The sequence below is a fragment of the Canis lupus genome, chromosome 12, assembly GCF_003254725.2.
Source record: "Canis lupus dingo isolate Sandy chromosome 12, ASM325472v2, whole genome shotgun sequence".
Classification (NCBI taxonomy): domain Eukaryota; kingdom Metazoa; phylum Chordata; class Mammalia; order Carnivora; family Canidae; genus Canis; species Canis lupus.
The window spans coordinates 44,373,840-44,401,404 of NC_064254.1; the positions used below are offsets into that span (position 1 = coordinate 44,373,840).

At 34.3% G+C, this 27,565-nt stretch overlaps 1 protein-coding gene across 2 annotated transcripts in view; it reads left to right on the forward strand.

Annotated features, from left to right (window-relative positions):
- The window catches only part of LOC112658662 (cytochrome b5 reductase 4), a 77,778-nt gene that overhangs the window by 21,809 nt on the left and 28,404 nt on the right, over positions 1-27,565 (forward strand). For both annotated transcript variants that reach the window (XM_025444881.3, XM_035698123.2), the window contains exons 3-10: positions 2,126-2,226; positions 5,973-6,054; positions 12,317-12,346; positions 15,519-15,579; positions 17,222-17,279; positions 18,779-18,872; positions 20,796-20,828; positions 22,747-22,869. In XM_025444881.3, the coding sequence (XP_025300666.3) occupies positions 2,126-2,226; positions 5,973-6,054; positions 12,317-12,346; positions 15,519-15,579; positions 17,222-17,279; positions 18,779-18,872; positions 20,796-20,828; positions 22,747-22,869 (582 nt within the window). The remainder of the gene's footprint in view (positions 1-2,125; positions 2,227-5,972; positions 6,055-12,316; positions 12,347-15,518; positions 15,580-17,221; positions 17,280-18,778; positions 18,873-20,795; positions 20,829-22,746; positions 22,870-27,565) is intronic.

Genomic DNA, 27,565 nt, shown 5'->3' on the forward strand with positions numbered 1-27,565 from the left:
GCATTTTGGGAGCTGGATTTACATCTCATAATTAAAAAATTACTAACACTGCCAAGTGTGGTTGGATCTAACATTTCTTGGACTGAAACATTAATAGTCTCAGTTCCTGAGAGTGAGGGATTTTATTGGTATTCCCAGTTTTGTCCATTTGAAGAGCATGGAAGCTGTTCAAATCTGGAGTGAGAATATGAGAGGATAAGGGTCCATCAAAAGGGCTGTGAGGGGGCAGCCCCGGGGGCGCAGCGGTTTGGCACCGCCTGCAGCCCGGGATGTGATCCTGGGGACTGGAGATCACGTCCCACATCGGGCTCCCTGCATGGAGCCTGCTTCTCCCTCTGCCTGTGTCTCTGCCTCTCTCAATCTCTCTCTCTCTGTGTCTCTATGAATAAATAAATAAAATCTTTAAAAAAAAAAAAGAGGTTGTGAGGTCAAGGAGAGCACCTGTGGGATGTTTTAAGCTTTATATGCTGATTATGGATAGCTGGCAAAGCTGTTTATCTTTCTACTGGTTGCTAAAACACATGACATTCCATTATAGAAGGTTCATGAACCTTCTATGTGTATTTTAAGTTTCATATTCTTGAGAAACTCTAGTCCAGGTTTGCTTGCAGAGAAAGTTTGGAATTCCTTTGTTTGGAAGGCATTCTGTCTTAAAACAACAAACAAAACAAAACAAAAAACAAAAACAAACCCCACACCCATTGAGAATAATTTTGATCCTAATCATTACCTCTGGCATTTGTGGTCTGTGGATTTTAAGCATTAAACAATAGGAAAATTTCCTTCCAAATTTGGTGGGGAAGGTGGATAGGGAAGAAGAAAGGAGGGAACTCTACCAGTTGTTTGGATTTTTTTTTCTCAGACTTATTTGGAGAACTGCTGAAAGAGAGATTTTGTGAATTTACTTCTGTCTGTTGCCTAAATTGCTTTTAAGCCATTTTATAAAGAAATATAGCTGGTTGGTTATTCTCTAAAATTAAACTTGTGGAAAAAAGACAGTACCTTTTTGGGTCTGAAATCCAATCTCTTCTTTCTTCTAAAGATTATTATATAGAATGAATATTTTAAGTTACCTGAAGTTATTTAAATTCACGGGAGTCATAACATAAAGAGGGAATAGTCCTGGATATAAGAAAAACCAGTTGTCCTTGTTCTCTTGAGGTGTCTTTAGGGCTGGATTTGTCTACCATCTAGTTTTCAAGTAAAGGATTAAAAAGCAACTCATTTCCTTGGGAGGGCTGTTCATTAAGAAATTTTCCTCCATTTGTTTTTCCCTTTTTTAAAAAAAAAATAAAAATACATTTAAATGTATGAACAGATAAAGTAAATGTTTGAGGAAGATAAAAGGATTATTAAGATCTAAACCATAATCTTTGTTCCTTGGACAACTGCAGAGAAGGATTATGCTTCCTTTCTCAGAGCATGCCTCAGTGGCCCAGTCACCCCTGCTTGCCCATTGTTCACTGAGATGAAATAATGAGTGTTTCATTATTTCTTTGTCTTAGGAGGCAATTCTCTATAGGTTTTTCAGATATCTGCACATCTTATAAGCAGAAACACTGGCTGTCTTTGTGCTGGACAATCTTTTCAGGGATATTTGCATAGTAAACAACCGTGGGTAGTAGAACTCCTGACTTCCTCTAGAGTAATGGACAGGCTTGCCTACTGTTTGGTATAATAAAGGTAATGTCACCCTCCAGAACAAAGGGTGCATCTCCTTACTGCCCATTATAAAAGATTCAACTTTCCTAAACTTAAGAGTTCCCCTCCCTTCATGCTGTGCATTGAGGGCATAGGTACTGTCTGGCCCTCTTCACATAGGTCTTCAGGGAACCCAGCAAATGCTGATATTATAGCCACTGCTACTGCTAGTGATGTAAATACTAAATTATCCTTTGTGTCTGATGTTTTCTGCCCAGGACCCATGAAACTGGCAGGCTAACTTGTTAGCTTGAGAGTATAGTGAAGTTTTATACCCTGTATGTACTAAATACTTTGAAATAATAATGATTTGTTAAGTAGGACACATTTGAAAAGTGAAAAGATTTTTTGAAACTTATATTTATAGTTTGTACAACTCTTAAGAAGTTCATTTAAGATATTATTTCACCTTGTTTTGATATAGGGTTTGTTTATAATGTCAGCCCGTATATGGAATATCATCCTGGTGGAGAAGATGAACTCATGAGAGCAGCAGGATCCGACGGTACTGATCTCTTTGATCAGGTAAGGTGGTGAAGGTGATCATAGTATTACAGTAGAAGAATTCTCTTAGATTTAGCAGTATGATGGTTGTAGAAGAAAAAGAAAATAGTTGCACAAATTTCATATGTGTTGCTTGAATTTTGAAATGTAGGAAGATGCTCATAAGTACAACTGTTTGTTTAATTTGCCTTTTAATTATTTTGCTATAATTTAGAGATGGTTTCAAATCTGTATCTGGTCGTCTACTCTTAAGTGCTTGCTGTTTCCTCTGCTGGCATCTGTTTACTTACTTTTGATTGATCTTTGAGAATTATGATGATTGACTTATGGGAGGCAGTAACAATTAGAATAAAGAACAAGACACTTAGCTTCTCTGCGCTTAGTTTTTTCTCCTTTGGGAAGTGTTAAATAATCAGCCCGTCTTGCTATGCTGAATCTGCAAATGATGTAGAAAGTTAGATGATTAATGAATAGAAATTTTTATTTCCTAGAGCGATAGCAGAGCTTATGTATATTTCAAAAGATATTTAAATTAGTCATCTTTCCCCATATATTTACTAAAACCAAACATTAGCTCTTATGCTATTTAAAAGTTACATAGAGTATGTTTACTACTATTGTGAAACAACAATCTTGAGAAGAATAGAAATTTGGCTTTGTCTCACATATGCTTTATTTTGTATTTTAGTGATGACGATCCATGTTATGGCACTAGAGTTTTACCATTTGAGATACTGGAGTGAGATTGGGTTATTTTTAGAGTTGACTTTTTTTAAAGATTATTTATTTGAGAGAGAGATAGAGAGTGCACATGAGTAGGTGGAGGGGCAGAGGGAGAGTATTCTCAAGCTGACTCCCTGCTGAACAAGGAGCCTGACACGGGGCTTGATCTCACTACCCAGGGATCATGACCTGAGCTGAAACCAAGAGTTGGACGCTCAAAATGACTGAGCCACCCAGGCACCCCGAGTTGACTTCTGATCAAATATAATTTGATTTCTGTTCCTCCTACCTTCTCATCCATTTTAGGATTTACTTATTAAGCAGGTTGCCAGAAATACTGTTTGTTTTATATTTTAATGATACTGAGGTGCATCTGCTTAAATAGCAGATTCCCATTTGCTGTTAATGTTCTTTCTGGGTTGGAGGAAAGTTGTGTTTGGCCATTGGTCATAATAGCAGTTTCGTTGGGAGGTTCTTATTGCTGATTTAAGGCAAATTCCTGTTGTCATTTGGTATTTGTTATTGTCCAGCAGTGCAAGCTAAATAGAAAAGTTTGGGAACATTTGCATGAAAAATTATCTGACATACTTTCTTCTTATATCTGTTCTGTAACCTCTTGATACTGAGTATAGTCTTCCATAAAAAGAGGTTTCATCCAGTAAAATCTAGTCTTTATATTCCTCAGTGTTGTGAGGTACAGGGACCTTATTTAAGTAATAAACCTTATTTAAGTTTTGGAGAAATCACAAGAACTGCTATGTTGTTAAATTCTTCAGCAGTTTAACAGTACATTAATTACCAGATTGCTGCATTTCCTTTGACTTCAACAGAAACAGTGATATTTGTTTAAGACTTTCACTTACCACAGAAGTAAACAACTTTATATTCTAGAAACTGTGGTGAAGCTTCTTGTATCTTTAAATATTTGAGAATTTATTCAGGGCTAGTATTTGAGTTGTACAAAGAATATTAAATAATCTTTTTACTGTCAAATTTCTGTCTCTACTTCCACTTCTGACCTCTTATTTTGTATTTCCAAATGCCTAATGAGCAATTTGATTACCCGTTGGCACTTCAACTCATTTTGCTTTCAAATAATATCAACTCATCTTCTTTCCTTTTATTTCCCGTTTCCTGTTTCTGGTAATGGGAACTCAAAGCCACTTGAGTAATCTTTGCCTTCCTCATTGTGCACCAATAACCAGTCACTGATGAAATTCTGTGATGCTGTCTTTAAACATTACATCCTTTTCTTTCTTCCTGCTGCCTTAGATGAAGTCATTATCACCTTCTCTGACCCTGCTATTTTAATACTGTCCTCATATCTTTGCCTTCAGTACCAATGTAAATAACATGACAGCTAGATGAGTATTGCTTAAAAAAGACAGTCATCTTAGCACCTTGTCCTACAACTCTTCAGATGTGCATCATTAACAGTGGGATAAATTGAAAGTCATTAGCGTGGACTTTGAGGCCTTTTTTTTTTTTTTTTTTTTGACTTTGAGGCCTTAAACGACTGTCTAAAGGCAAATATTCTCAATGTGCAGTTTGCTTTGAGCAAACTGAAGTGCTTTGAGCAAATCACTAGTTCCATGATTAACAAATAGTCCTACCTTTGCCTTCTTGAATATCTTTCTCCTTCCTTTATCTGTTAAAATTCTACCCACTCCTATAGCCCCAGGGATAGTGCTTTATATGTCATTGGATGTTCCATAAATATTTGGTAAAAGGAATTTTAATTTTTATTAACAAATGAGTGCCCATTTATAATTATATATTATGGATTTGCTACTTTAGTATATATTTATTTACTTAGGAGCATATATGAAGATTCTCATGTCAGTATTATTTGACCTGGTTATTTTACTAATGAGCTATCATTTTGTTGAATAGTATATTAGTTTTCCTTTACTGGTCTTCTACAATTGGACATCTAGGTCATTTCCAGTATTTTGCTAATATAAGTAGTCCTATGATGAATATCCTGGTACCTGCATTTTTGTGTATATGTGTATATTAGGTGAATTCACAAATTACTTAGTGAAAGAGCTGCGTATTTTTAGGTTTTTAATATATATTGAGAAAGCGTCCTCCAGAGGATATTTAAATTTAATTCCCACTGGTGAGCTTGGCAACAAATACAGTCAGTTGTTTTCCTTGAAGTGACAGTCTCAGTCTGTTCATTTTCAAGCAAATGTCTGTCAGTTATCCAAGTCTGAATAACCAGTTTGTTTTTCAGTCTTTTTCGTTTACACATAGATGGCCTTCTGAGACAAAAAAGCTCAGTTCAATTTGCAAATCAAGTAATTGTGTAGGTGTGTTTCCTTAAGGTGACCATCTTACTTTGCAGCAGGAGTGTTTTTGAGAATGTCTCATTTTGTCACACAGAATGTAAACAAGACCTATACTCAAGCGTTGAGATTTTAGAAAATTTGATAATTTCTTCTACTTCATGAAAGTTATTCTTTTTTTTTTAATAGGCTCCACATGCAGCGTGGAGCCCAGTGCGGGGCTTGAACTCACAACCCCGAGCTCGAGACCTGAGCTGAGATCAAGAGTCAAATGCTCAACTGACTGAGCACCCAGGCGCCCCTTCAGGAAGGATATTCTTAAGCCAGTCCCCCACCCCACCACCCCACCCCTGTGGATATGTGATGGTGAAGAATATAAAGATTGAAACTGCTGCCTTGATTCATACCAACATGCAAGCAGTTTAACCACTGTTGCTTTTTCCACATTAGTGCAAGTGTCAACACCAGTGGAAACGGCAAAAGCATCTCATATTATTATGAAACTAATGGAGACCTCATGGAAATATGAAAGGGTGTTAGGAACCTCCAGAGGTCTATAGACAACACTTAGAGAACATTGTCTAAAGAATCCCTATGTATACTGCCTCCCTGTCACTCCATTATTGGCTGATTGAATCTGCTTCTTAGTTTTTCAGAGCAGTGTAAGATTGTTTAGTTTTGCTGCAAATAAAATGAGATCATCTCATGGAGTGTGAGTCATGTTTCTTTTTTGTCATTTATATCCCATCCTAGGTTCATCGTTGGGTCAATTATGAATCCATGCTGAAAGAATGCCTGGTTGGCAGAATGGCCATTAAGCCTACTATTCCGAAAGGTGAGTGGTGCTGGTGCTAACCTGGCAGTGATGTGTGACACTCCTGTGCCTTTTTTAACTTAGATTTCAACAGACTCTTTGTAGTAAAACTGCAGAACACTAAAGACAATGAGAAGATACGGAAACAGCCAAGAGAGACAGATGTACCAACAAACCAGTGCTTGCTGGAGTGACAGCTAACTCATATAATTTATTAGCTGCTACAGCTTATTTACTTGAACCACAGTAGAAGCCAGAAAACCATAGAACAGTATCTTAGAAATGCTGAGAGAAAATAACTGGCAACCTAAAATCATTCAGTTACAGTGAGGATGAAATACAGGTAGTTGAGACCAGGAAGAAAACTAAAACAACTACAAAACCAAAATCAGGAGAGTTTGAGGGATTGAGGAAACAGGCTTTCTAATTAAATCCTAATCATAAAGAAATAAACTATAATGAGTATTCTTTCTCCTTCTCCTCCTCCTGGCTCAGGGGAGCGCAAACATGTTTCTCACCCAGAATGAGATACAGAGTCAGATATTATATATTCGTAAATTATTAAGTTTCCTTTTTAACCCTGTTCCCAGCCCTGCTATTGATGACTGAGGCAGCAGAGGATCTGCAGAAAGAGTGCAAGTTTCATAGACGCCAACATAGGTTCAGATCACATCTCTGCCACTCATAAACTGTTATGTTCTTTGGCATCAATTAACAGATCTGAGTTTTCCTCAGCAGTAAAATAAGGTTGAAGAACGAAACGTCCTAACATCACTGGGAGGGCTCAGGGAAGTTATGTTTGCTGACCATCTAGCACTAAGAAGTTGCCAACAGATGGCAGAGAGATAGTAGAAGTGGTTGCTTCTGTGGGAGCACCTTTTGCCCCTCCACTCTTTCAGGCCTGAGACTGCTTACATTTCCTATTCCTTCTTATATCCCTACAGTTACTAGGTATAAACGAGCCCTGAACCTTTTGCCTTTTTACCCCTAACATGTTTCACCTGAAAGATCGTTCTGTTTCTGTGAAAAAGAAAATACTATCATTATTATTGCTTTGGCCTGTGAGATTAGGGCTGTGAATCTGTGTTTCATTATAAAGCGTTTATATATATAAAGAGTGTCAGTGTCTTGCTAGGGTAAAGCCAGCAGCAGGTAGTGATGAGACAACTTGCAAAGCATTAGGAAATAAAGACAAGAATTTTACTAGTAGGCAAGGTGTTGATTGCAAGTAAGGAGATCAGGGTTTTTTTGGTTGTTGTTTGTTTTTTAACCGTAGAGACTTAAGATCTAGCAAGATACAGTTTGAACTGCAGGCTAACCAGCAGGAGTAGAGCATATAAACAGGGGCAGAGTAACTAAAGAGTAAGATCTGATGTGTCAGAAATAAGGAATATTCACAATAATTAAGGCAAAATACCACTGTAACGTAAGTACTACTTGTGCCTTTCATCTCTGGCCACGGATTGATCATTGAACTCAGCTGGCCTTATCAATAGAAACTACTAGAATGGGTTAATGTTGTAGTTGTCCAGATTGAGGCAGTTCTGAGTATGCAGGGAGGCTCTGTTAGTAATTGTGCTGGGATGATGGGGGATAAACTGCGACTCTGGCAAATCAGAGCATGTGTTCACTCCACACTTAGAACTTTCTAGATGAGTTGGGAACAGAGGATGAAAACAGATGAAGTAGGAATAGACCGTGAAACCAGAGAAGTGGGAACAGTAGGTGGAGAGAGACTATTGCCAATATGAGGATTTGTGGAGGAAGATGGGGAGACTGGCTATGCTGAAGAGGAATTTTATGCATGGGCTTCCTTCAATATAAGATCCCTAGTACCCTCTTTTAGGTAGGTAGCCTGCCAGACCCCAAAGCAGGGGTATCCAGAATTGGCATTCTATGAGCATCTACAGCTGGGCAGTTCTGGAAGGATAGTTTTTAGTTTATCTGGTGGTTTGTAGTGTAGCAGTGGTGAAATGCATGGATGTCTAGGAAGAAAACAGAGAAGCTAATTGCATCAGAATATAAAACATAGTACTTGTAGATCCTTATGAAGCAAAGAATCAGTGATTTTTTAAAATAATCCTTTGTTTAAAAAGTATTATGGGTCGTATTGTGCTTTAGAAAAGTATCAATAATGAATAAAAGGAGAAACTTGCTTGTAAAGGTAAGCTTCAGTTCTTGATTACTTATTTATGTGGATGGAACACTTCATTCTCTGGCAAAGATAAAAAATGTTCTTGTTTTTTGCCCTATGTTAATCCACTGTTGCCATTATTGTAGGCACAGACCATCTATGGCTATCCAGTGCTAGAATGTGCCTTGTCCAAATATAGATGTGTTAAAAGTATAAAATACTGCATTCTAAGACTTAGTTGAAAAAAAGAATGTAAAATGTCTCATAAATTTTACATTGATTACATGTTGAAATGATAATGTTCTAGATATATTATGTTAAGTAAAAATATATTATTAAAATTAATTTAACCTGTTCCATTTTATTTTGTTAATGTGGTTATAGAAAATTTAAAAGTATGCTTATGGCTTGCATTATATTTCTTTTGGGCAGCACTGCTCTAGATCATAAGTATACTTTAAAAAATTTTAATGGAAAAAAATTTTAATGGAAGTCATATTTTAAAAATGGTCATATTTTCCAGTGGCATAGGGTAGTGTCAGAAATATTTCTTCTTAATTTCTCATTGCTTTATCATGGTTTCTAATACTTTATGTTTTTCATTTTTACACCCACTCACTCAAGCAGTTATTGACTGTAAAGCACTTGGATCCATAGATCAGTGTAGACTGCTTAGAGATGGAAGAGATTTAGAGGTGTTCTAACACCTTCACTTGAGAAGTTAAGATGCTGCTTCTCCCTCTGCCCTACTTCTTCTCTCTCTGTCTCTCTCTCTCAAATAAGTAAAATCTTAAAAAAAAAAAAAAAGATGAACACACTATATGTTAACTAAATAGAATTTCACCCTCCTTCATCCTCCCATTCCCCCCTCCTTTTTTTAACTAACTGGAATTTCAATAAAAACTTGAAACAAAGAAAAAATTACAAAAAATGTTTAAGAATAAAAGTGAAGATACTGAGGTTTATATGTATATTTACTTAAGGGATATAGTTACTCAATTGGAGAATCCTGCTATTTAAAGAACCATGGATGCTTCATGTTGTAAGGCAGAGAATCACCTCATTAAAGTTACCTACTTTTGCACATATGTGTGTGTGTGTGTGTGTGTGTGTGTGTGTATCAATGATTCTTAACAGATTGATTTTGCTCAAGGGAGCAACGTCAAGACATTTTGGTTGTCACAACTAAACTAGGTGCTACTTGCATTCTAGTGGGTTAGAGGAGAGGGCAGTGATGCCATTGCATACCCTTAACAGTGCACAGGGTAGACCCCCTCAACAAAGAATTAATCAGCCCCAAATCCAGCCCAATACACAAGATAGATTCCTACAACAGAGAATTTATCTAGCCCAAAGCTATCCAACCCAAAATCCAAAGGGTTTTTGAAGTAAGAAGATGAGGTATGTAGCTACATGTAAAACATTCAATTATAAATGCTTAGCATTTCTCTTCCTAGAATACTTTTCTTCAGAGCCTTGTGACAAATGCCTACATATTTTCAATACATAGCTAAAATATTACTTCCTCAATAGAGTCCTTTCAAATTCCTTCCAAGTAGAGATACCCTCCTCTATGCTTCTCTATACCTTACCTTCTGCTTATCTCTTTTAAAGCATTTATCATATGTATTTAAAAGAATGTATCAACATTTTATTTTTAATTCTGTTTATTTAATTTATTTGAATAAGTAATGCATTCACATGACTCAAGTATGAGAAATGTTAATTTCTGCCCCTGTTAATACCTGTCTCCCATCTACTTGTTTCCCCCTTCCATACACACACAAAGGTAACCATGTTACTACTTTCATTATGGATCTTTCCAAATTTGTGGATAATTTTAGTAATTCAGTAAGCAAACAATTTATATCCATATTTTCCTAACATTTTACCAAAATGGTTTTATATCAAAATCTCTATTAAGATGATGATCAATAAATATTTATTAAAAGAATGAGTATACTGGTAAAACAATTTTTCTTTCTTTATCCTAGAGGAGTCCTCCGTGGCTCCACTCAACAGAGGTAAACTGGATTAGGGTCACAATTAAAAATTCTCACCCACCCTCTTACCAAAAAGGAATAGAGTACAGTCTATAAATTGCAGTGCTGGCTTTCACAATGACTCTGATCTCTCCAGAAAACAGACTCTTAGTAGAGTAATGCAGTTTAACCAACATTGTGAGAAAATACAAGTTCTCTTGGCCATGGAGCAACTAAATAATGAAATGAATTATCTAGACAGAATATCCGATTTCTTGTCAGTCTCATGTGACTAAGATGATTCAGATGTAAATATACTTAATAATACAAAATAGTCTCATTTCTGTGTCTCAGTTTTTTAGAAGAGTTGCAAAAGACTAGTAGAGTTTTTAAATATAATTTAGATCATTTTTAAAAAAGCTTTTATTTGTTTATTCCTGAAAGACAGAGAGAGGCAGAGACATAGGCAGAGGGAGAAGCAGGCTCCATGCAGGGAGCCCAATGTGGGACTCCATCCCAGTACTTCGGGATCATGCCCTGGGCCAAAGGCAGATGCACTCAACCTCTGAGCCACCCAGGCGTCCCTAATTTAGATCATTTAATAGAAGATTTCTTCCTGCTGGTACTTTTTGTATTAAAAAATAGACTCAGGAAAAAAATTACTGATTTAGTAGGATCCAGAAAGTCCTGACAGGTTCAATCAGTTCACATCAGGCAGAAAGCAAGTCATATAAGATAAATGTACATTTTCCTCTGGAAACAAATTACCTGGGGCAATATTTTAAAATCTGTGATCCTCTTAAATAAAAACAAATTGTTTGACTTGATAGATGAGATTCTTCAAACTGCCAACTATATGGTGCACTGAAAATAGATTTAATTTACTTATATCTATGAATTTGTTGTTTGTTCTAAGATAAAACAATCATAGCTGCAGTAGGAAAGATAAATGAAACCCACTGATGAAAGTGAACAATCAAGCAGGGACAATCGGTGATCCCTTAAAAAGTTTGTAAGGTTTGTAAGCTCATTTGGAGGTAGAATTTAGATGATTTTTAGGTCTTTTGTCTTTCCGGGAAGTATTAGCACTAGCAATGCCATAGTAAGAAATACGATGCTGAATTTGAGAGAAGTCCAGTCTTTGTTGCTGAAGAGCTATGGATTTCATTTTGGTTTTCAGTCTTAAATGAGGGGATCAGATGGTAATTTATGTATGTTGTTAAGATTCCTTTCAGCTATGAATTTTTTTTTTTGGTAAAATAAGGAGAAAAAAAGAATAGTCATCTGGCCTCCTTAATCATGACTATTTTATGATACTTGGGTGAAGTGGTGGAGGTAATTATGGGATCTCTGGTTGATTGAAAATTAGAACGTAAAAAATTTCAAAACTTTCATTGAAGTAGTTTAGTTTCTTTTTCCTTAAAACAGGTTACCTTAATGATTGATATGTCAGTTTACTACCTGTATATTTTGTTGGCTTGTCATTCTTTTTTTTCTTTCTTCTTTTTTTTTAACTCTGTTAACTTGCTCAGGGTTTTATTTTGACCATATGGTGTAGCACTTGTGATGATCAAAATACAATGTAGATTTGTGATTTGGCTGCCATCCTGAAAGAAAATACCGGTTAAATTTTCCTGGGTTTGTAACACTAATTGTATTACATTGTCTATACAAGTGAAAGTCTAATATTTTAATTATTTTGCCATTTAAATTTGGAGCAACGATAATTATTTTACTGACATAGATTAAGATAGATAATAAGGTGTCTTTCTTTAGATTGTTAACATGTATGTCTTACATATAATGGATACTTTTGACTACTTTAGAATATGATAACCTGGACAAAACTTGGGTTTTTGTATGCTTTCTAAAGAAATTAACCAAGATATTAGGGGAAAGATGTTCAAAGAAGTAGAAAAAAAGATCAGTGAAATGGGAGATGAATACTAGGAGAAGAAATAGTCTGGTAATTTTCAGAGATGAAACTTTCTTATTTCAAACATAGGCCATCTATTTATTAGCCTTTTCTACTCAGACCTTTAAAGAAAACCCTTCCAAAAAAGGGCTGTTATCTTCAAATATAATATTAACTGATACTCTCTTTGATGTTATAGTATAGTTACGTGGCTCTTTTTTTTTTTTCTTTTTTTTCAAAATTACCATACAGACTATCATGAAGAAAAGAAAGTCTTAAATGGTAAGTCATATATGTTTATGGTAAAAAATGGATCATATTCGCAAAAGTTACATTGCCATACAAAATTGCTTTACAGAGTTACTTGGGGTAGCATTGAGATTTTTTTTTTTATCCAAAGATGCCTTTACTTGCCTAAATTTAGAGGATTTGGCAGAACTTTATTGATTCCTTATTCTAGCCATAACTCTTATAGTAAGTAATCCCTCCTCTAACATCCCTGAACATATGTTCATCTGCCTGCGGCCTGAATATTTGTAGTGATGTTATTCTACTCACAGAAGTAAAGATTGAACAAGTCATATCCTCAGGCATGGAGCTCAATGCTGGTGTTTGCACACAGATGCTGAGTAGCCTGTTAAGCTGCTTTTCCAGGCTCAGCAACTCTGGCTCAGCCATCTGGTATGACTCAGAATTACGGCTGCCAATGTCCATCACCCCCTACCTAGCTCCCACTCCAAAAAAAACAAAATAAGTATGATGTAGTGGTCAGTATTGACTCTTAGGAAACACTGGGGGCTATTCTGAACTATCTTATTAAGATATGTTTAGAAATGGGTTTTTTCTCCATATTTGCAAAAAAATTTTATAGAAATTCAGCTACAAACTAGATTGCCAGATTACCTCTTCTTTTTTAACTTGAGAAAATAGTTTATATTACAGACTGACTTATTGCAGTTTATGATTTAATACCAGAAGCTTTTTGTCTGATAGCTTAGCACTACATTCAATGAAGGACTGATCTTAGGTTTCACATGATGATTGACTCTTTTGAGATAGGCATACAAGCTTCACTTAAAGACTCATTACTTATGGACTGGACATTACCATTCCCACCACAGATGGCTTCTAGAACCTTTACTTTCTTACTGCCCACTTCTGAATCTACTACATTTAACTAATACCTCAGTTCAAGGTAGTCTTAATCTTAAGAATGGATTATTCTTCAGTAATCTGGCCAGCATAGTAACCTATTATGATCTTGGATTCTATAAGATTGTATATTTATATTTATTACCTGCTTCTAATATTTGGCTAATTTAAGTTTATGTGGTAAGTCTGTGTATTTGCAGATGTGATGTCTGCCTGCAATGTCATTATTCAAATAGCTATTTTAAATCCTGAATGAGATAAACTACTATGGTATTCCACTAGAGACCTGATCCCTTCTAGTTAACATCAGTCATCAAGCAGCACTTTTGGGGGAGGAGAATGTTCATTTAGTCCACCTACCTTTAATTAATTATTTTATTCCACCTACATTTGCTATAGATTCAACTTTTCTAGAAGTATATATAAGATGTTTGGTTTTGTTTTGCTTGCTAAATGTTGAAATTGAGACACATTTCACAGCCTATTACATTATTCTGTTTTAAAAAGTTATATTTGTATGATACCGTATAGTTTTTTTTGAGTACGTGGAAATTATTTCATCTGCTCTCTCATGAGATTGCGGGGCAGATTTCTTTACTAGTTTGGATTCGAGGAGACAAAAATGGTGGTTTTTATAACATCACAGTGCTAACACCTGAAATCCAGATTTCTTGGTCCTAATCAGATCCTAATAAGATCAAAATTGACTAACAATCTGTGAATCCTGTTGATAGCTTTTTCTTATCCATATTGTTAGGTTGTGATATATTTGTTTTTTATTTATATATCTATAAGGCCTCCAAAAGCAAAATGACATTAATCTCTTAGTAAAATATCTTTCCAGTGATTTTCAAATAATATAATAAGGTTATCTTTTCTCATTTTTTGTCACTTTAGACAAAAATACATTTTAATTATTATAGTCCTGTTGTTATACTTTTAGTTTTCTGGTAAAGCATTCTTCTTTAGGTTCACCATTAGTTAGTTCATAACTTTGGCTTTGTTATATCACATCTCTGAGACTTCCTTTGTTTATCTGAAAGCTAATTGTGTTCTGTAAAGTTACATAGGGAGAGATGGAAACTGAGTAAGGCCCTAGCTCAGGGCTCATGATCAGCCTCACCCCCAAAATATGGCTATTCGATATCCTGTGCTTGCACTTAAATTGGCTTTGAACAGAAGTTTCTCAGCCAGAAAGAATCCTGAAAACCTCTAAAATAGCCTGTCTATCCTAAAGGTTCCTCCCCTCTCTGACTTTTTTAATTACGTGACTTCTATTGTGAGAATTCTAAGACTTAACAGAGACTACTCCTAAAATTTGTTTTCCTGCAGTTTGAGGAATAGAAATATAATTGATACAGTGATTTTCAAGTCTTTTAGCAACAGTCCTCCTTTTTTCCAAGCTAAACTTTATAGATACAAACAATGCACTCCTGTTGTGGGAGGGAAATACTTAATGCTTACAGAATCTCCAGAATTCTTCCACGTCTGAGTTTTCATTTGAAAACCAGTTTTAGTGGGCTTTTAAAATGCTATGTTGATGCATGTCCACAACGATGACCCAGATGGAAAAATACAGAACACCACCTGTTGGTGAGGTTGTGGAGCAACTGGAACTCTCAGACACTTTTGGGAAAAAGTAAACTGGTATAACCATTTTGGAAAAGTGTTTAGCACCTTCTACCAAAATTGAACATACACGCACCCTAATAACTTACCAGAAATGTGGATATACATTCTTTAAGAATGCACATGTACATAGAACAAGAATATTTATAACAGTGCCATTAATGTCTAATAGCAACTGGAAACAACCCATATGTCCATCAATAGAAAAATGTATAAATTCTTGTATATTTATACAATATAGTAATATTTAGTAATAAAAAGGAACAGACTATTGTTGGATTCAACAGCATGGGTAAAATCTCAAAAACCCAGATTTGATTTATTGCTTACTATCAATCATGCTTATTTGACATAATGCCTGTAATACAGGATGAAAAAAAAGCCAGACCAAAAGAAAACATATCTTATGATTACATTTCTATAAAAGCCAAATACAGGCAAAAACTAATGATATTAAAAGTAGAATAATGGTTACCCTAGGGGGAGGGTGGTGAATGGAAGAGGGGATAAGAAGAGTGCTGATTACAAGAGTATATTTTACTTTATGAAAATTCATTATGTAGTACATCTGATCTATGTATGTCCTTTTATGATATTTTAATAAGTTTACTAAAAAGAAAAAAGATAAATGCTATCTAGAAGAACTATAGCTGTTTTGTTTTTCTTTGTGAAGGCATGCTTCCCAAGACCCAAGTGACAGATACACTTACCAAAGAAGGTCCTGGTTCTCCAAGGTATGCATTCTTGTTTTACTTTTTAAAAGCTTAATCAGTTCTTTACCAAAATACACATTAAAAAGAATAAATAGCTCTGACTTTGAGTTATTGCTTACTATATTAATGATGCTTCTTTGACACAAAAACTATAGTGTCCCATTTATCAGGTATTATAGGAGAATGAGCTATTCTATCAATGTGAATTTTTAGTATATTTGAAGTTTGATCCAATTTAAAGACTTCTGTGTTTAAATCTTTGTGTTTAAAAAATTAAAACTTAACAAACCTTCAAAAATATTTTTGGCTTTAAAAAACTATTCAAAAATATTTTTTCTGATTACAAAGTATCCATTCCTGATAGAAAACTTGAAAAATACAGTGAAATACAAAACAAGCCATAAAATCAGTTGTAATCTATCAGCTTTAGGTATATACTTAATATTTGGTTTATTCCATCCAGTTTGATTCATATAACACCTATTTCCATATTATTCTATTTTGATAATTCTGGCATTGCAGTGTATTCTATGAGCAGTTTCCTATGTCATTAAATATTCTGCAAAAGAATTTTTTGTGTGCTTTCCATCATATGACCATACCAACTGCTATATTCTGTTTTTGTGTTTTTTGTTTATCAGTTTTTAGTGGAAGTTCTTCAAAATGCATTGCATAGCCACTGTCTTAGTAAATTATTTGATCCATTTGTATTTTTGTTAATGTTAACATTTCAAATGTCTTCAGAGTTAATAAGTACTCTTTGTGATTTTTTTTCTTTTTCTACCTTTCTCTCCACTGCTAGTCTGTAATATAACAGCAGCATCCTACTACATGTTTTAAATTTATTAAAATATTTCATGTACAGTGTTAATTTAATAGCATAAGGAAAGGGCAGCCCGGGTGGCTCAGTGGTTTAGCACTGCCTTCGGCCCAGGGCATGATCCTGGAGACCAGGAATAGAGTCCCACGTCGGGCTCCCTGCATGGAGCCTGCTTCTCCTCTGCCTATGTCTCTGCCTCTCTCTCTCTCCGTCTCTCATGAATAAATAAATAAAATCTTTAAAAAAAAATAGCATAAGGAAACCTTCAGGATTTACCTTTGGGTGTCCTAATGTATGTAATAAGTGCAAAAACAATATCAGTTTGATGAACAGCTATTACAGAACAGAAGACTTAGTTTTACCTTAGGTTTTACTGTTGAACCATTAAAAGACCTTGATGAATTACTATGTTGAATAATAACATTTGTGACAGGAAGAAGTGAAGGTAATAAGCACATAGATTTTGTCATGCTTCTTAAGAAAATATGCCATATTATTGCTCTTATAAAAGATTTTGGTAGAATTTGTAACCTTTCTAAAAATATCTTGTCAAGGGTATTGTTTGTATTAATCCAAGTTGGAATACATTTTAGTATAGGCATTTTAAAATCGGAAATAATTATCACTTATATAATGGTAACCCCCCCATTATTTAGAAAAAAAGTTTACCTAGAGAAATATATTTTTACTGTAGACTTTAAGCTATATATTTAAAATTATATACTTATGTTGTCATATTATATATTTTAAACCATATATATTTTTAAATCCTATATTTAATGATTTAATATATGTTAGTACATGGTTGCTGATGTAATTATTCATTATTTTAATATTTTACAGCTATGACTGGTTCCAGACAGACTCTTTAGTCACCCTTGTCATATATACTAAACAGAAGGTAAACTGTAAAATCAGAAAAAAAGTAAATGCTCGATAATGTTAGCTATATTCTAAGCACTCTTCTTTTACTAACTTATTTACTCACAGAAACTCGTGGGGTAGATCCTTTTGCTATCTCTGTTTTATAGGTGAGAAAAACAGAAAGATTAAGTAATTACCCAGCGTCACACAGTAAGTGGCAGATCTAGCATTTTGAACCCAGACAGGCTGACTGCAGAGTGTATACTCTTAACAACCATGCTATAGCCTCTTTAAAAAAGCTAAACTAGGAAATATTTTATATACTTTGTGTGTGTATTTTAAGCATGGATAACAAAAGTGAGAATCCCAGTTAACCTTATTGGAAGAACTAATTTCCTATGCATAAATTGGGATTTGAGAGACCGTAGAGACTGGATGGATCACTGTGACTTAGTAAGCTTAAACCACTAATGGGATTCAAATGCCCTCATGAAACTAAAATTAAGGAGATAATTTATTAAGTATCTTGAATTTCTACTTTATTTGCAACATTATTTGAAAATTCAGGGACCTAATGATGAGCCAGATAGGTAAATACTTGGCTTTTATGGGGCTTATAGTCTGTCTGGGAGATCAGATAAATAACAGGCAACTTGCAACATCTCCAAATACATCTTTCAGCAATTGGCAAGGTTCCCACATTTGAGGCATCATGTGAAAATTTTTTTTTTTTTTTGCATCATGTGATTTAAAGACAAGTTCTGGCAGCTAGGAATTTCTGAGACTGTATGCCACTTCTGTAGTAAGAAAGCTCCACTGACTGTGGCAGCATGATATGAGCAGACTCTCTGCCTGATACAGTCCAGAGGGCTAGAGGCACTGCTTGAACCACTTGCACTCCCTCTCGTTACGCTTCCTCATCACACAGTCCAAAACCAAGAGGGAACAGCTAGGGAGGTTGGGGTCTACTCCCTTTGGTAATATCAGTTAGGCACAGAGGATGAATGACAGGGAAGGGGGAAGATTGCTATGTGGAATAATGTGGTCAATATGGTATAAATGATAGGTACCAAAATAACTTACACTGATGCTCTGTAGAAATTAGAGATATCTAAACATTTGTTAGTGAATTTTTCTTATAAGCTGAAGTCAGAGGTTGTGTAATTTGTCCAGCATCGTGTAATAGTAGAAAGATTAAAATGAATGAACATATCTTGACTGCTGGTCTGATTCTAAATTTTTTCCAAATTATTTATTCAACAAATATTTATTGAGCACCTACTAGATACCAAGCAATATTCTAGACAGTCCCATACATTTAGAGCTTAGAGATGAGTGGGTGAGGTAGATATTAAGCAGAGACAAATGTATAATTAAAATTGCAGTATGTGCTTTAACAGGAGTAACCTTTATTTATCTTGTGGGTACTATACAGAAGTACCATGTGAACATCCATTGATTATCTTAAAAGTATAGTTGTAGAAATTTGGGGAAAATTTTACTTTTTAATCTTTCTCTTTTTGCCTTCTGTTTAAGGATATTAATTTAGATTCAGTAATAGTTGATCATCAAGATGATTCCTTTAGAGCAGAAACAATTATCAAGGATTATTCATACATTATACATATTGGTAAGTACTTTACTCTTTATTAATGGAAATAACTCCAGTTTCTTTTAAGTTTGGCAATAACTTGGTCTACAGTCTAGGTAGCTATAATATTTTATCTGATATTATTTTGGTTTGTCATTTTTGATGATCTTTTTTCGTTTTTTTCCTTATGCTTAATGATAGTGCTCGCAAAAGGCAGCATGACTTCACCTTTCCCAAGTTGAAAGAATTGAATGCAGTTGAAATCAATAATATGAAATAATTTGTTGCCTTGGCTTTGTTAAGTGTCTTTTACTTGACACCTACAAACAGATCTCTGGAGGCTTGCCACATGCTCCTACTGAGCAGCCATCACTAAGTGGTAGTTCCATTGGCCTGGGTTTTTTTTGCCAGTTCTGTCGTGAGAAGTCAGAGGCTACACCAAAGCAGCATGAACTGTAAGGTCTACCAGATTCTTAATCTACTTTTCACCCAAACTACTCTAGAATTTCACCCTTTTCTTCTCTAATGAAAGTAATATTATTCTGGTTAGAAGTTAGAGATGAAACCAATAAAAACAATAACAAGAAAATTGTGTTTTAAGCAGGCATTCTTATATTAAGAACATATCATTTACTTTTGCAAAACAGACTGATTCCCTGGACATCAGCTGACTCAGGATTCTATTCACTGCTTTATTGTATCGATGAAGTACTTTTTGTCTTCAATTTGATCAGAGTTTTCAGTATTTTTTCTTTCCTATATTCTCCATTCAGTAGATCAATCAAACTGAAACCTTAAACTTTTCTTCTAGAAGTAATAACCTGTCCTGTTTTTTCTTCACATAAGATCTAATGCATAGGGGCTCCTGGGTGGCTCAGTCGGTTAAGTGTCTGCCTTCAGCTCAGGTCATGATCTTAGTGTCCTGGGATCTGACTCCCTGGTCAGTGGGGAGTCTGCTTCTCCCTCTCCCTCTGTCTCTCTCAGCTTATACTCACTCTCTCTCTCAAATAAATAAATAAATAAATAAATAAATAAATAAATAAATCAATCTTAAAATAAAATACTAATATATATTGCCTTTAGGGGAGAGTTTTAACCAAACACTCAGATATCTAGAAAAGTATAGGTTACTCATTAGCACTGCATGATTTTTTAAGTCAAACCTCTGTGTCACCATTTATTATTTTTCAAATACTTTATTACTGATTTTGTTCATATTGTACCTAACAATATGTAACACCCAATACAAAAGAAACAAAAATTCCACAGTTAAAGATATGACTCGTAGATGCTGATACTGGATTGGAAGAACTAAAATAATGCAGAATTGTAAATTCCAGATAACCATGAAGTGGCTTAGAATGGCTGTCTATAAAAACATTTCTTACATCTTCCACTTCTGGAATGCAATTTCCATAAGGGCAATGTTTTTTCTTTCATTAACTGTTGTATCCATAATGCCTAGAAAGTAACACATAGATACTCAATAATTTTATTTCAATAACTGAATGAATATTCAACCTTAGAGAACCATAAGAAAGGAAGAACTGAGCCCCAAGCCTGGTCTGTATGTACATCTGTACTTGTGCACACATTAGAGAATAAGCACTTCAGGTATTGTATCCTTACCAACCCTGCTCGCTTTGTGGTTTGTAGGTTTAGACTAGTGTGGGTTACCCTCTTGTGGGCAATTGAGTATTTGCTCTTTAATAGGGAGAGAAATTGAAAAGTTGAAAAACTTTATCTGTATTTAAATAATTGGAGATTTTGGTTGTGTACAATTTCTTTCTTTTGGCTATCAGAATATGTTTTACTTATCCTGAGAGATTTGAAATCGTATGTTTAAGAACTTGTTTAGATGATCTTACATGGTATTCAAAGACTGTATGAATTGAAGTTGTATTTTAACTAAACATATTTTTATTTCCTAGGGCTATTAACTAAGCATATTTTATTTCCTAGGGCTAAGCCATGAAATTCAAGAAGATTTTTCTGGTAAGCTACCAAAAATAATTGTGTGTATACATACACATGTATATATAAATACATAGGAAGAGAGAGACAGAGGGAAAGAGAAAATAAGCATTTGTCTTATTTTTCTTATGTATACTTTTATATTGCAAAACAAAGGTGACATTTTCTATATAAACAAATACACATAATTTTTATAAATATGTTCTCCCACTGGTTTCCCGGGTTTTTTTTTTTCCTCCTTATTCCTTTAATTCTTTTACCCTTTGCTTTTTATTTCCTTAGAAGAAAATTCTTGTATTCTTTCCTTTTTCCCTTCCTTCTTTAGTTCTGTCCTCCTCCTGACATGCAACATGTAGAAATATACTAGATCAGACAAATTTTTCTTAGGTGTATATATTTAAATGTGTGATGTTGACAGGATATTAAATAATGAATATTTCTGCATATACAAATATAGTGTGGAATTCACAAAGCTGTTTAATAATAGAAGATTCATAGAATGGTGGTTTCTTTCTTTTTTTGTCGTTTGTTTTTAGCTCTATTGATGTGTAATTGATGAGATTGTAATATATTTAATTGCATGATGGTTTGATAGATGTATACATTGTATAAAGATTCCCACAATTGAGTTAACACATCCATCACCTCACATATTTACTTTTTTGTGTATGAGAACACTTAAGTTCCACTGTCTTAGCATACTGTAATTATACAATAGTATCAACTGTAGTCACCATAGTTATATATTAGATCCTCAGACCTTAACTGAAATTCTATACCCTTTTATCATCTCCCCATCCCCTAACCCCAACCCCAGCAACCACCATTCTACTCTCTTTTTAATGAGTATATGACTTTTCTTTCTTTAAAGATTCTACATATAAGTGATACCATGCAGTATTTGTCTTCTGTGTGGCCTATTTCATTTAGTGTAGTGTCTTCAGTGTCATCCATGTTGTTGGAAGTGGAAGGATTTTTTTTTTTAGGCTGAATAATATTTCATAATATAGATAGAGATATGTGCACACATGTGTAAATGTATATACTTTAAGAAAATATATATCATATCTTATTTTAAAGTACTGTCAGAATACCTTATGCCGGTACTGTGCCTTCTCTTTCCTATATACCATAGCAAGCTCTGTAAATTCTATCAATTAAAATCAAGGACCATGTTTCTATATTTGTTAGGCTTCAAATAAATGCTCATTGAAATGAATGTATTTGACTAATCTATTTTAAAAAGGTATTGTTAAATTGCTGCTGAATTATGTATTTACCTTGAGGAAGAACATATTATTTCTAAAGATAAACTAAAATACATTTTTAGGTCTTCAAAAGAATATTCAACTCATAAAATATAACCAGTATAGGAAAGTCTGTATTTTATTACTATACCTGTATATTCTGAACTTAGTAAAAACTTAAGATATCCTAAAAGGTTTTAAATTAAGATTCATATGTACTTTATTGATTCATGAGGCTTTTTCTTTGTTTAGTTGGCTCAGTATTGAGCTACTGAATTATTCATAAGAACCCATCAGGTCCCAATTAAGAAATGTTAAGACTATAAATTAAATTTGCTTTTATAGGTCCACTCAGTGATAATTTGTATATGTCAACCCCCTTCTTTTTTTTTTTAAGCTATGTGTGAATTACTTGCCATGGCTGTATTTAAGCTTGAATGAAAACTAGCAATACGTATTAATTTGGCCTTTGATAAAGTAGTTTGAAAGAAGTTAATTTGAATCATAAAATAAGCTGGATTTAAAATCATTTAAGGCATAAACAATTTTGATGTATATATATACAAAGTCTTAACTTACTAATGGTCCCTGTTATTCGTATCAGATCACAACATTTGTATTGTTTGAGATTGATTTTAAAATGTATTAGATTTACTTTAATTGAATACAAATGGAACTTATCTTCTTTTTAGTGCGAGTTATTGAGAATGTGGGAAAAATAGAGATTGTCCTAAAGAAAAAAGAGAATACTTCTTGGAAACGACTTGGTCACCCCCTGGAGAATCACAATTCACTTATTCCAAAGAAAGATACAGGTATGCTGTGCTACTATTTTGAGTTCTGTGTTCATGAAATTGTATCAGTGATGCAGTTGTACCAGATTTTGGAAGGCCATTTTGGGATGAGCCAAAGGTTCTCTTGTATCTCCCTGTAAGAAGTTGAAAAAGAACATTGTATCTGTTTTCCTCCTTTTTTCAAATTGAAGTATGATTGACATATAATATTATGCTAGTTCCTAGTATATAACATAATGATTCCATATTTATAGACTTTATGAAATTAAGTCTAGTTAACATCTGTCACTGAACAGTCACAAAAACTTTTTTTCTTGTTGTGAGCTCTTTTAAGATCTACTTTCTTAGAAACTTTCCAAATATTTGTTACTGTATTATTAGCTATAGTCACCCTACAGTATATTATGTCTCCATGATTTATTTATTTAATAGCTGGGAGTTTATACCTTTTCACACTCTTCACATTTTTTGCCCACCCTACCACTTCTACTCTGACAACCTCCAGTCTGTTTTCTGTATTATGAGCTTGGGTTTTTTGTTTTGTTTTGTTTTGTTTTTTAGATTCCACATATAAGTGGCATCATATAGTATTTGTCTTTCTGTGCCTTACTTGTTTCACTTAGCATAATATCCTCAAGATCCATCCATGTTATCACAAATGGCAAGTCCTTCTTATTTTTTAAAATAGCTGAGTAGCATACCATTTTGTGTGTGTGTGTGTATATATATATATGTATATATATAATATATGCCATATCTTATTTATTCATTCAATTAACAATGGACACTTAAATTGTTCTCATATCTTGGCTATTATAAATAATGCTGCAGTGAACATGGTCGGGGTACATATATCTTTTCAAATTAATGTTTTTATTTTCTCTAGATAAATACCCACAAGTGGAATACTGGATCACATGTACTTCTATTTTTAATTTTTTGAGAAACTTCCATGCTGTTTTCCATAGTGGCTGCACCAATTTACAGTCCCTTCAATGGTGCACAAGGGTACCCTTTTCTCTGCATCTTTGCTAGCACTTGTTATTTCTTCTCAGAAGAAGCACTTGTTACTTCATTCTCACAGGTTTAAGGTGATAGCTCATTGTGGTTTTGATTTACATTTCCCTGATGGTTAGTGATGTTGAGCCCCTTTTCATGTACTTGTTGGCTATCTGTGTGTTCTCTTTGGAAAAATGTCTGAGTCCTTCAAATTTTGTTTTTAGATTTTTAATCTATTTTTTAATGAGATTGTGTTTTTGCTGTTGAGTTGTATGAGTTTTTTAAAATATATTTTGGATATTAACTCTTGATTACATATAAGATTTGCAAATAATTTCTCCTTTTCAGTAGGCTTCCTTTTTGTTGATAATTTACTTTTCAAAAAAAATTTTTATTTAAATTCAGTTTAGTTAACATATATTGTATTAGTTTTCAGGGGTAGAATATAGTGATTCATCAGTTGTCTATAATACCCAGTGCTTATTGCATCAAGTGCCTTCCTTAATGCCTATCATCTAAATACCCATCCCCCCACCCACCTCCCCTCCAGCCACCCTCAGTTTGTTTGGTAAGAGTCTCTTATGGTTTGCCTCCCTATCTATTTCCATCTTATTTTATTTTCCTTCCCTTCTCCTATGTTCATGTTTCGTTTTTTAAATTCCACATGAGTGAAATCATGGGATATTTGTCTTTCTCTGACTTATTTCGCTTAGGATAATACCCTCTAGTTCCATCCATGTTGTTGCAAATGGCTAGATTTCTTTCTTTTTGTTGGCTAAGTAATATCCCATCATGTATGTGTGTGTGTGTGTGTGTGTGTGCGCGCGCGTGTGTTATTTGTCAATGGACATCTGGGCTTTTTCCGTATTTTGGTTGTTGTGGACATTGCTGCTATAAACATGAGGATGCATGGGCTCCTTTGAATCTCTATGTTTGTATCCTTTGAATAAATACCTAGTAGTGCAATTGCTGGATTGTAGGGTAGCTCTATTTTTAACTTTTTGAGAAACCTCCATAATGTTCCAGAGTAGCTGCACCAGTTTAATTCTTACCAAGAGTGTAAGAAGGTTCCCCTTTCTCCACATCCTCGCCAATATCTATTGTTTCCTGGGTTGTTAATTATAGCCATTCTGACCAGTGTGACATAGTATCTCATTGTGGTTTTGATTTCTATTTCCCTGATACTGAGTAATGTTTAGCATTTTTTCATGTGTCTTTTGGGCATTTGCATGTCCTCTTTGGAGAAATGTCTGTTTATGTCTTCTGCCCATTTCTTGACTGGATTATTTGTTTTTTTGGTGTTGTGTTTGATAAATTCTTTATAGATTTTGGATACTAGCCCTTCGGTAAGACATATGCAAATATTGTTGACAGTTGATGGTTTTCTTTACCGTGTAGAAGCTTTTTAGTTGATGTAGTGTCCCACTTTATTTTTGTTTTTATTGCCTTTGATTTTGATATCAGGTCCAAAAAATCATTGCCAGGATCAATGTCAAGGAGCTTACCATCTGTTTTCTTCTGGGAGTATATAGTTTTAGGTCTTACATTCAGGTCTTTAATCTACTTTAATTTTTGTCTATGGTATAAGATAATAGTCTATTTTCATTATTTTGCATGTAGTGTCCTGTTTTCCCAGCACCATTTATTTGAAGGGCAGTCCTTTCCCCATTGTATATATTCTTGCCTCCTTTGCCATAAATTAATTGACATATATATATGGGAGGGTTATTTCTGGACTCTATATTCTGTTCTGTTGATCAAATGTGTTTTTATGGCTACTATACTGTTTTGCTTACTATAGCTTTGTGGTATAGTTTGAAAACTGGGAGTGTGGTGCCTCCAGCTTTGTTCTTTCTCAGGATTGCTTTGACTATTTGAAGTTTTTGTGATTCCATACAAATTTTAGGATTAAATGTTCCAGTTCTCTGAAACATGCTATTGGTATTTTGATAGTGATTACACCGAATCTATAGATTCCTTTGAGTAGTATGGACATTTAAAAAAAAAAAAAAAAACAATATTCATGGATTCCTACAATTTGTGAACGTATTATTTCTTTCCATTTATTTGTGTCATCTTCAGTTTATTCCATCTATATCTTACAGTTTCAGAGTGCAGATCTTTTACCTCCTTAGTTAAATGTATTTCTAGGTATTTTACTCTTTTTGAGGCAATTGTAAATGAGATTGTTTTCTCAGTTTCTCTTTCTGTAGTCCATTATTAGCGTATAGAAATGCAGCAGATTTTTTTGTATATTGATTTGATATTGCAACTTCATTTATTATTTCTAACAGCTTTTTGGTGGAGTCTTTAGGGGTTTTCTATATGTAAAAACTATGTCATTTGTAAATGGTGACAGTTTTACTTCTTCCTGGCTAATTAGATGCTTTTTATTTTTTTTTTTCATGCCTAATTACTCTGCCTGGGACTTCCAGTATTATGTTGAATAAAAGTGGTGAGAGGGGGCATCCTTGTCTTGTTCCTGATCAACTTTTTGCCATTGAGTGTAATGTTAGCTGTGGGCTTCTCATTCACAGCCTTTATTATGTTGAAGTGTGTTCCCTGTCTACCCACTTTGTTAAAATTTTCAATCATGAGTGTTGAATTTTGTCAAATGCTTCTCCATCTATTGAGATGATCATATTTCTGTATTCCATTTATTAATGTAGTGTATCACATTCATTGATTTGTAGGTGTTGAACCATTCTTGTGTCCCTAGACTAAATCCTTCTTGATCATGGTGTATGATCCTTTCAATGTATTGTAGAGTTCAGTTTGTTACTATTTTGTTGAGGATTTTTATATTTATATTCATCAAGGTATTAGTCTGTAATTTTCTTCCCTTCTGGTATCCTTGTCTGGTTTTGGTATCAGAGTAATGCTAGCCTCACAAAATGAGTTAAGAAGTATTTCCTCCTTTTCTTTTTGGGGGAAGAATTTGTAAAGGCGTGGCATTAATTTTACTCTGAATGTTTGGTAGAATTCACCAGTAAAGATATATATAATGGCCCTGGACTTTTGTCTGTTGGGAGGTTTTTACTTACTGACTCAGTCCTTTCTATTAATTGGTTCATTGAGGTTTTCTTCCTTTTTTAAAAAAAAAAAAAAAAAAGATTTTATTTATTTATTCATTCATGAGAGACACAGAGAAAGAGAGAGAGCCAGAGACACAGGCAGAGGGAGAAGCAGGCTCCATGCAGGGAGCCTGACATGGGATTCAATCCTGAGTCTCCAGGATCACAACTTGGGCTGAAGGCGGCACTAAACGCCTTCAGGTTTGCTGAGCCATCTAGGCTGCCCTCATTGAGGTTTTCTATTTTTTTCATGATTTGGTCTTGAAAGATTGTATGTTTCTAGGAATTTATCCACTTCCTCTAGGTTGTTCAATTTGTTGATGTATAATTGTTCATAGAATTATTTTATGATCCTTTTATTTCTCAGGTACCAGTTGTAAAATCTTCTCTTTTATTTCTGGTTTTATCTATATGAGCCTTATTTTTTTTTTTTCTTGGTGAGTCTAGCTTAAGATTAGTCAGTTTTACTTAGCAGGGAACCAGCTTTTAGTTTCATTGATCTCTTTTATTGTCTTTTTAGTGTGTTTCATTTATTTCCACTCTGATATTTAATATTTTCTTCCTTCTGCTAACTTGGTACTTCATTTGTTCTTTTTCTAGTTCCTTGAGATGTGAAGTTAAGTTGTTTAATTGAGTTTTTTTGT